This window comes from Sphaerodactylus townsendi, linkage group LG03 (assembly GCF_021028975.2).
Source record: "Sphaerodactylus townsendi isolate TG3544 linkage group LG03, MPM_Stown_v2.3, whole genome shotgun sequence".
NCBI lineage: Eukaryota > Metazoa > Chordata > Lepidosauria > Squamata > Sphaerodactylidae > Sphaerodactylus > Sphaerodactylus townsendi.
Window position 1 is genome coordinate 148,558,282 of NC_059427.1, and position 11,047 is coordinate 148,569,328.

The following is an 11,047-nucleotide window of genomic DNA, read 5'->3' on the forward strand; positions in this document are numbered from 1 at the left end:
ATTCAAGCTGGGGTCTCCAGATCAAGATCTAGCAACTTTATCAAACCACCACAGGCTGGTTCAATGTAGTGCCAGTGGACCCCCAGCAACACCTTTTCTTGACACCCATCAACTCCTTCCCTGAAACCCAATGAATGTTTTTAAAATGTGGTCATGGCAGGGTGGAACTTTTCCCAGCAAGGCTTCTGACTGGCCGTTGGATATTTGATTAGCTGCTTTAAAAAAAAAGTGACTGGCAGCAGCTGCCACCACAACACAAGAATCTTTACTGTGTGACTGAAGGTAAACTGTGGCAGCCATTTTGTAGGGCTTTTCCTAGCAAGGCTTCTGACTGGCCGTTGGATATATTAGCTGCATTTTTTAAAAAAATGTGACTGGCAGCAGCTGCCACCACAACGCAAAAATCTTCACCATGTGATTGAAAATAAGCTGCAGCTGCCATTTTGTAGTTGCCATTTTGTGACTGTGTCTACCCTACTGTGTCAGAAGTCCAGAGGTGCCTTTAGCCTTAAAAGTTGGGGACCCCTGCGTTACAGCCTCTCTTTGCTTGGTTTTCTTTTAACAGGGAAGTTTTTTAAACAAATAAATCAATTTCTTTCCACTTTGGGTTGCTGAGACTGTGACTAGCTGTAAGTGATTAACTTGACCAAGACAGAGCCATATTCATTTTTATGCCACTTTCTCCAAAATAAACCTGAGTTTCTTCAAGATAAGCCAGGAACATAAACCAGAGTTCATGGGTACAAACCCAGACTTGTTTGCCCAGGCTAGTTTACCTTCAAAATTACATCGGAAACCTGCAGGTCACTATTTTTATTAGTTACTAGCGGGACCCAGCCACGCGTTGCTGTGGCAATTGTCCTTCTCATCACAGTCCGCAACCCACACAGATGTCCATGCAGGTCCAATGATCCGCAGCATAGCCTTTTGGGGTGGTCAAATGGAATCCCTCTTTCCCTTTTCAATTCACATTGTTATATGGTGGTGCCTTGTGTTTTTAATATAAGGTTACCCTTTCCATTCCACAATGGAACTGTCCAGAGTGCGAATCCTGCTGTCCATGAGGCTGGTTGACACGCACAGTCCTGGCTTGGGTAAGGCAGAACTGGGGCAAGGAGGCTATCCCAGTCAGGCAGCAGAGGCAGGGTGGTGAGGCGCTCAGATCGAGGCCAGCCCCCTGGGTTCTTAAAGGGCCACGTGCAAAAGAAGCGGAGCTGGTAGTGTTGGTTCGCCCCCCACCCCATGGATTTTCCTAGAAGAAAAAGGCAAACTCCAGCTCGCTTTTAGTAAAAGAGAGCTGTGGCGAATGTGGGTGAGGAAGTGGGTAAGTGGTGGTTGGATGTGAGGGAGGGAAGAGTGAGGTGTGTGAGGATGAGCTGGATGTGTGTTGTGTGGTAGCAGTGGGTGAGGCACAGAGAGTGAAAGTTACCTGCGTGTGAGGGGGGGGAACCCCACCTGACGTCTCACATGGCAAAGTGTGTATGTGTTTCACTTCCACTCGTATTACCTACCAGTATTACCTATTTACTGTTTTCACTGCTCATTTCTGCCCATCTGCACGAACATTCTAAGCCCTCAGGCCACAGACAGACAGGCTGCACGAACATTCTAAGGGTGACAGTTAAACTGAGCCAGCTTCATTGGCTGGTGCGCCAGGAAAAAGATGTTTTACCTGGCTCAGGTATGGACTTTTGGCGGTTTGAAGGTCCGAGTACCTGCCAGCAACAGGGAGGGATGTCCTGTGAAAATTTGGGGGCAATCCGTCCAGCAGCTTCTGAGGGACCCCATCAGGGACAAACACACTGTTAGATTTTTATATATATAGAAGATAAGGAATGAAGAGTGTTCATAGCTGCATTAGCCCTCAATCTAATTATGACACCAAACTCCTGGCTTGTAAAAAAAATCTGTTAATGGATATTCAGAGAAGAAGAGTAGATACTCTGAGTGTGCCAAAATGTTCACAGAAGTCACTGTGGTATAGTGGTTAGAGTGCCGGATTAGAATCTGAGAGACTTGGGTTTGAATCCCCACTCTGTCATGGAAGATTGTGGGCCCATCACACACTCTCAGGTTAACCCAAACCACAGGGTTGTTGTGAGAATAAAGTGGAGGAGAGGAAAATTATGTTAGCCTCTTTGGCTCCCTACTGGGAAAAAAAAAGGTGGGCCATAAATGAACTACATAAAGAAACATTTGTCTCTAGCAATAGTTGATTTGAGAAAGAAGACCACATGGTATAGCTCAGGGGTCTGCAACCTGCGGCTCTCCAGATGTTCATGGACTACAAATCCCATCAGCATGGCAGGGGCTGATGGGAATTGTAGTCCATGAACAGCTGGAGAGCCGCAGGTTGCAGACCCCTGGTATAGCTGTATCCTGCCAGATCTCAGAAGTTCAGCAGGGTCAGTACTTGGAAGAGAGACCACCCAGGAAGATTAAGCAGAGGTTGTCTGCCATTGCCCTCCTCTCTCTCTCTCTCTCTCTCTCTCTCTCTCTCTGTGTGTGTGTGTGAGTGACTCCAGTTGGGGCCTACAAGGTAAGTGATTGAGCAAACAATCGATGGCAAACCTCTGCTTAATCACTTGCTTTGGAAGCCCCTTGCTGGAGTCACCATGAGTTGACTGTGACTTGGGGGCGCTTTACACACACACACTCTCTCTCTCTCTTTTGCACACACACACACACACACACGCACATTTTGTGCATTGGCCCCAGGCTGACCCCAGCCTTCAAAGATTCCAGAATGAACTCTGCTTGCGCCCTGAATAAGCCTTGCTGTCCAAAAGAGGCCGAAGGAATGACTTTGATTTTCCTGCCCAGTTTGGAACCCAGCATGTCCAGTCTGCAGAGGAGCACACTTTCCACCCGAGGGCGCTCTTGGACGGTTGCACCATAGCAGAGCTAGCTTAATCTGATGCGCTAACCAGATCCCAGTGATGGGTTTGGCAACTGGGGTAGGGAGGGGGAGCGTTGGGTGGTGGTTATGCCATCCTCATTACAAAACAGTTGGTACAAAATGTTTTTCTTTCTGGGCTGAACTACACCGTGACAACCATCACATAATGCTGGTTCTCCCGGAAGTGAAACACTGGCTCTTCTGGCATAATAATAGGGCACCCTCCACCCCAGGTTTATGGGAAACAATTTAGGCTGCAACTGAGGAACAACCACAGAAGCCAGTCGTTCTCGGCCTGTGGTTGTGATTGCGGAATCTCCAGAGGCAGAAACTCAACCACTGGGAAAAGAAAATGGGGCCATGCTTCGTTTATGGGGCCGAGAATCCCGTAAATGTCACGCTCCTTCACGGGATTTTCGACAAGCTTGAGGCCAGGCCAGGTTCTTCTCTCTGATTCAATCAAAAACAAAAATCAAAAGACACCTTAAGCAGGAATAAGCAATCTCCCAGTCACCCAATTTGCCAGGAATTAAGAAGAAGAAGAAGAAGAGTTTGGATTTATATCCCCCCTTTCTCTCCTTGTAGGAGACTCAAAGAGGCTTACAATCTCCTTGCCCTTCCCCCCTCACAACAAACACCCTATGAGGTAGGTGGGGCTGAGAGAGCTCCGAGAAGCTGTGACTAGCCCAAGGTCACCCAGCTGGCGTGTGTGGGAGTGTACAGGCTAATCTGAATTCCCCAGATAAGCCTCCACAGCTCAGGCGGCAAAGCTGGGAATCAAACCCGGTTCCTCCAGATTAGACACACGAGCTCTTAACCTCCTACACCACTGCTGCTCCTCCTTAAAGGTCTCTTTTTTTTGTGGTGGTAAAACTTTCTTCGCCTGGTAATTCTTGCTCCCATTAGAAGACCCCTGTTGGATCAAAGGGGGTACCAGTGAAAATTCATTAGAAAGAGGGACAAGAATGATTTTTTAAAAATTATTATGGGTGGAAGAAGCATCACTTTGCCAGCTTTGACTCTGCTTCCTGTCCCACTACTGCCTCCATAACATATTCTGAAGTGAAAGCAACTCTCCAGTCATGATCTATTATGCATGGCTGGGCAGTGCTGTAAACGCACACATTTGAAATTCATATTGCCAACAGGATTGCCAGGTGGCCAGAAACAAAGGATCCCAGCCTGCTTTATTTTCACTTTAATAGCAGCTTGGTATGTGGGAGTCAGCCAGTGAAACTTCACGAAGTGAAATTCAACTTTGCCAAGCATTAAGGCTATGGTGCAAACAGCTGTTAAAAGCAGGGGAGCAGAAATCCCAGCTTGACTTGCCCTTTGGATTCTCTGTTGTGAAGTGAAGCAAGCAAGCTTGTTAACTCTTTCCTGGAGGAAGACCACATTGTTTACAGATGTCTTGCCCTCTGGGATGCAGGGTCCCTGACTGCTCTTGTTTCTTTAAGGGCCCATCGATTTCTGCAGAGAAAGTGTCCTTGCCTGCTAATAGTTATGCCTCCTGTTGTTGTTAAAGGTAGACAGGCAGGGCCTGGTTCAAAAGCCGCAAGCCACAGAGTGTAAGGAAGCCCATAAAGGTTGTGGATTTAGCAGCGCAGGATCGTTGACTCCACAACATTTTCGAAAGAGTCGTATAGGTAACCGGATGTGCTTCCGCACTCCTACGTTCCTGCTGGGTGACCTCAGGCGAGTCACAGTTCATCGGAACTCTCTCAGCCTCACCTGCCTCACAAGGTGTCTGTTGTGGGGAAAGGAGCTTGTAAGTCACCTTGAGTCTCCTTACAGGAGAGAAAGGTGGGGTATAAATCTAAACTCCTCCTCCTCCTCCTCCTCCTCCTCCTCCTCCTCCTCCTCCTCCTCCTCCTCCTCCTCCTCCTCCTTCTTCTTCTTCTTCTTCCTCTTCTTCTTCTTCTTCTTCTTCTGTGCTAAAAGTGTCTGCTTGCCCTGATTGGGTGGAACACGCTAGCCCAGTGGTGGCGAACCTTTGGCACTCCAAATGTTATGGACTACAATTCCCATCAGCCCCTGCCAGCATGGCCAATTGGCAGGGGCTGGTGGCAATTGTAGTCCATAACATCTGGAGTGCCAAAGGTTCGCCACCACGGGGCTAGCCTAATGTTGCCAGCTCTTGGAAGCAGAACAGTGTTGACCTTGGTTATGATTTGGATGGCAGACCACCAAGGAATACCAAGGAATACGCAGAGGGAGGCAATGGCAAACCACCTCTGAATGTTTCTTGTCTTGAAACCCATACGTGGTTACCATAAGTAAACTGAGTTGATGGAACTTTCCACCATCTCTAGGCCCCTTCTGCACATGCAGAGTAATGCACTTTCAATCCACTTTCAGTGAACTTTGCAGCTGGATTTTACTGCGCGGAATAGCAAAACCCACTTGCAAACAATTGTGAAAGTGGATTGAAAGTGCGTTATTCTGCCTGTGCGGAAGAGGCCTTAGTGCCTGGTCATGCTACTTTGATTGCCTGCAGAAGGTAACGTGGCATGGGGTATAATAGCCTTTGCCCTTGCTGTGGGCCAGAGGAAGGACTTATGATAAGTTCATTCTTAACCTTTGTGAATGTGATAACTTATTGGCAACATTTCCTGTCTCTTTTCCAGGATGTCCGGGGAGCTCAGTGCTCCTGTGAGCATATGTAAGTATTTCCAGCGATACCTCTTGCATGTGACTAGAAACAGTGAGGCATCCTTTCCTGTAGAGCTTTAAGGGGGAGTCTTCTAAATTCAGAAAATGGATATCTTTGTGGGGTCTATGTCATGGGGAGCTCTGTTCCCCTCCATAACCACTGCCCTGAGCTTCCATTTTGCAGGCATAGTGGAGTGGAATTGGCAGGTTTTCACTGCCCTCAGACTGATAGTGTAGAACTGGGAAGGATCAAGACAGAGTTGAATTTTTCAGGCATAATAAATAAATCCATGAAACTGCCTTCTACCAAGGCAGATGATTGGTCCTTCTATCTCAGCACTGTGCCCTCTGATCAGGAGTTGCTTTCCATGTTCTCAGACACAGAAAGATCTTCCCCAACAGTAGCAGCCTGATCTCTTTTAAATGGGAGATCCCCAGAACTCAGGGTCAACATTTGACAAAAGTCATTAAAAAGAACCTAAAAGAGAAGCTGAAAATCTCCCCAGGAGGCAGTTGGACCATTAGTCCGATGCTGAACTGGATGGGATCTTGGTTTGCACAGGCAAGTCTTTTCTTAGGTTCCCCAAAGAAACTCACCTTAGTTCTAAACAATGTCTTAAGCAGTGGCACTAAGTTGGAATGGGTTTTCTGTGCTGAGCAACGGTAGTCAGGTAGCTTTTGTTGCTAAAGTTTCACCCGCATCTGTGGCTGGCATCTTCAGAGGCATGTCATGGAGAGATGTATTCCCATGCCACAGAGAAAAAAAAACCCCTGTGTCACAGAGAGAAACACAACTTACCTTGACACATCTCTGAAGATGCCAGCCATAGATGTGTGGAGAAATGTTAGGAGCAAAAACGGCCAGACCACAGCTGCTGCGCAGCCTGGAAAACCCACAACAGCCAGTTGATTCTGGCCGTAAAAGCCTTTGATAATACTATAAGGCTGGAAGTTTGTCTGGAGAGGCTCTTTTAATAACAACGTTGTCTTCCTTGCAGCTGTGGTCAGCAGCTCTTCCACTGTAGGCGGAAGCAGCTACGGCCTCGGAGAGGCGGAGGACGGATGAGCAGCGGTGGATTTGGCCTGAGCAGTGGCGGAGGTGCTGGTGGCGGTTACGGATTTGGAATGGGTGGCGGAGGAGCCGGTGGGATCGGCGGTGGGATCGCTGCTGGCGGAGGGGGAGGTTACAGCTCTGGAAGTTCACGAAGCTATGGAGGAAAAATGAGCGTCGGAGGGGGAGAAAGCTCTAGCACAAAATATGTCTCCACAACTTCATCATCAAGCAGGAAGGCAGTTAGATAAAAAAAATATTTTTTTAAAAAAATACACAACCGAACCGATCAAGTTCTGCCTCTTCAGGGAAAGCTCTTGTTATATTCTACTAGCCAGCAGCCTTCAAGCCAGTTGCCCTTCATATAGTCACAAAAAAAGGATACAGTGACAAAAACTATCCCCTACACAATCACGTGACCAGCTGGGCAAACACCTAGACCACCCCTGCCATTCACAAATATCCGGGGGCACAATCCATCCAACGTGAAGCACCTTATGTTTCTCTTGGATTCAGTGAGACAGTTCGACGCATGTTCCTTCCTCACCCCCTGAAGTCAATGGTTCATTTTGGCTGGATTGGGCCCCTCCTTTTTAAACAGTAATGAATAATCTCTCTTTTGGAAGGTCATTTTGGATCACATCTGAAATCCTCCTAATTTATGAGGCCTTCTTGTTTCTATGGTTTTAGCCTGCAATCCTATACACATTTATACTCACTTAAATCCCACAGATTTCAGTTGGATTCAACCTGAGTAATAGTGTTAGTTATTGCCGAATTGAAGGTCTAACCCCCTCCACCATAAATTTAATTACCCCATTTGCACCTGTGTAAATGGCTGACCTTGTGGAGCAATTATAGGTGACAAATGCAAAGTCCCATTGCTCGACTCCCCACTCATGTGACCAAGGAGACACTGATAATGAAAGAACCGTTTTATTATGGAAATAATTTTCTTCTAAAAGACATCAGATGTCCCAGCCAAGGATGACTGAGAATCTGAATTCTTTGATTGAGCATAAACCATTTCTGGAACCATGTGATGTAAGCACAGTCAAAACATCACCAAAGTGTTGAGCTGTGCCCTCCAACCGGTCATTGCCTTAATGGTTCGCTTTGGATCCTTTTGGTGTCCAGAAATGTGATAGAGTAAGGCTCAAGTAACATCGCAACATTCAGTCCAAAAGAGAGCTCTGTAGGTTGCAGGCCTTGAATTAAGTATATGTCTTCTTGGTTGACCCTTTCTGTAAAATGGTGGTTCTCACTAGCTGGATGAAACACATCTGTGACTTGATACCCACATATATTTTGCCTATTTTATAAGCAGCAACTCTTGTGTCTTGTAAATAAAACTGCACTGGCTCTGCCTCTGCTCAGTGTTCACGATTCTGCATACCTTCCTGCTCTTTTTTTTGCTAATAAACTGCATTGTGATATTTCTGTCCCTAGAGTGTTTCTCCTTTTTTGTGTGTCTATATGACTATTCAAAGAACTGAAAAGCAATTTTCAAGGACATTCCAAATTCACCAAAATCTCTCAGCCTTTTTTGGCATCTCATACACGTACTGCCTTTGAAATGTGGTAAAGCACTACAGCACTGATGCATTTTATTTATTTATTTATTTATTTATTTATTTATTTATTTATTTATTATTTCATTTTTAAATCGCCCTCCCCCGAAGGGCTCAGGGCGGTGTACATCAACATCATATAACACAAATATCAAACAATCTATAACAATTTTAAATTAATAAAATTTGAACAATTTAAAATTTGCAGGTGGCGACTTATCCCAACCCCATTCCCGCCCATGGGAGACCAAGATGGTATGGGGTCAGATGGTCATCCCGGCTGGCCAAGGCCTGGTGGAACAGGTCCGTTTTGCAGGCCCTGCGGAAACTCTGAAGGTCCCGCAGGGCCCTGGTCTCCTTAGGGAGCCTGTTCCACCAGGTAGGGGCCAGGGCAGTAAAGCCCTGGCCCTTGTTGAAGCTACAGCCGGATCTTTTTTTTGGGCCAGGGATTTTAGCAACCTCCTCCTCAGATGAGGGCCCTAGTAGGGCAGTACGGGGAGATGCGATCCCTCAGATATGTAGGCCCAATGCCGCTAATGGCCTTTTAAGGCAATTATATTAATGTATGACACACCCAGTTGTTTTACAGCTTGTCTTTCTTGCCTTAAATTCCCCAAGGAGTTCATAAGTGCATATTGTAAAATTAAATTAAGATAATCTTTTCATCTGTTACAAGAACATCAAGATTTACTATAAACAGTCTTGTATTCTGTGTAAGTTTGTATAAAGAGACAGAATCCAGGTGACAGATAGACGTTCCTCGGGAGAAAATGGCTGCTCTGGAAGATGGTATTATATGGTATTATACCTCACTGAAGTGCCTCCCTCTAAAACTCTACACTCCCCAGACTCTACTACAAACATATCCAGGAATTTCCCAAACAAGAGCTGGGGACCTTAAAAAGTAGCATACCTGCCTCTAGGGCCCATAAGGCTTCTTCCGCACACGCAGAATAGTGCACTTTCAATCCACTTTCAATGCACTTTGCAGATGGACTTTAAGAACATAAGAACATAAGAACAAGCCAGCTGGATCAGACCAAAGTCCATCTAGTCCAGCTCTCTGCTACTTGCAGTGGCCCACCAGGTGCCTTTGGGAGCTCACCTGCAGGATGTAAAAGCAAGGGCCTTCTGCAGCTGTTGCTCCTGATCACCTGGTCTGTTAAGGCATTTGCAATTTCAGATCAAGGAGGATCAAGATTGGTAGCCATAAATCGACTTCTCCTCCATAAATCTGTCCAAGCCCCTTTTAAAGCTATCCAGGTTAGTGGCCATCACCACCTCCTGTGGCAGCATATTCCAAACACCAATCACACGTTGCGTGAAGAAGTGTTTCCTTTTATTAGTCCTAATTCTTCCCCCCAGCATTTTCAATGGATGCCCCTGGTTCTAGTATTGTGAGAAAGAGAGAAAAATTTCTCTCTGTCACATTTTCTACCCCATGCATAATTTTATAGACTTCAATCATATCCCCCCTCAGACGTCTCCTCTCCAAACTAAAGAGTCCCAAACGCTGCAACCTCTCCTCATAGGGAAGGTGCTCCAGTCCCTCAATCATCCTTGTTGCCCTTCTCTGCACTTTTTCTATCTCCTCAATATCCTTTTTGAGATGCGGCAACCAGAACTGGACACAGTACTCCAAGTGCGGTCGCACCACTGCTTTATATAAGGGCATGACAATCTTTGCAGTTTTAGTATCAATTCCTTTTCTAATGATCCCCAGCATAGAGTTTGCCTTTTTCACAGCTGCCATGCATTGAGTTGACATTCCCATGGAACTATCAACTAAGACGGCTAAATCCCTTTCCTGGTCTGTGACTGATAGCACTGACTCCTGTAGCGTGTATGTGAAGTTTGGATTTTTTGCCCCTATGTGCATCACTTTACATTTTGCTCCACTACAAACATATCCAGGAATTTCCCAAACAAGAGCTGGGGACCTTAAAAAGTAGCATACCTGCCTCCAGGGCCCATAAGGCTTCTTCCGCACACGCAGGATAGTGCACTTTCAATCCACTTTCAATGCACTTTGCAGCTGGACTTTACTGTGTGGAATAGCAAAATCCACTTGCAAACAATTGCCATCTGAGGGTGGAACCTTCTCGTGGATCCTCTCCCAATAATCACACAACACCTTGGCTGGGTTAAATCAATTGTCCATAGCCATTTATTAGACAAAAGACAAAAGACAGAATATTGAGGGGCCTGCCGCCCCCCCCTCTTTTGGGGTGGGTTGAAATTGAGGCGGGACGCCTTGTTTAAATGTTAATTATTAACTGCTGGTTTTAAGTATTTTAAGACGTTTTATTGATGGAGCCTATGTATTGTGTACTGGATTCGCTCCTGTTTAATGCTTCATGTTTTATATTATGTTGTTCACCGCCCGGAGCCCTTCGGGGATCGGGCGGTATAGAAATTGAATAAATAAATAAATAAATAAATAAATAAATAAATAAATAAATAAATAAATAAATAAATAAATAAATAAAGCGTGAGGCAAAGCATCTGATTGTCATGGCGAAGCTCCCGCGGGCAGATGCCTTGTACTGGAACTCCACTCCACTGAGGGACTCTGCCGGGCAGTTGCTCCTGGCAAGAGGTGTTCCCCATTGGCCCTATCCGGCAGGGCGGTTGCCTCTTGCCGCCATCAGCCACTCGAAGTGGGGGAAGAGATAGCTCCCTAGATCCCTTTCCCTGGCCCTTCCGGATCAATACCCATGCGCCAACCGCCACAAGAGCACGGGGGCCCACCCCCGTCTCCTGCCAAATGGTTCCTAACACCCCAGCCAGTCCTACGCCGCTGACTGTGTGCCACGCTGCTGCTACGCCATGCCCTGGATGACAGGCAGACACCATCGTCCGTGTCTGGGCATC

General features: G+C 46.4%; 1 protein-coding gene across 1 annotated transcript in view; it reads left to right on the plus strand.

Moving 5' to 3' along the window:
* Window positions 1–8,038, plus strand: part of LOC125427915 (keratin, type II cytoskeletal 60 kDa, component III-like) — a 33,124-nt gene extending 25,086 nt beyond the window's left edge. The window contains 3 exon segments of the mRNA XM_048487481.1: window positions 5,527–5,561; window positions 6,550–6,599; window positions 6,602–8,038. Coding sequence (XP_048343438.1) covers window positions 5,527–5,561; window positions 6,550–6,599; window positions 6,602–6,853 — 337 coding nt within the window. The 3' untranslated portion in view covers window positions 6,854–8,038.
* Window positions 8,039–11,047: the final 3,009 nt, after the last annotated feature.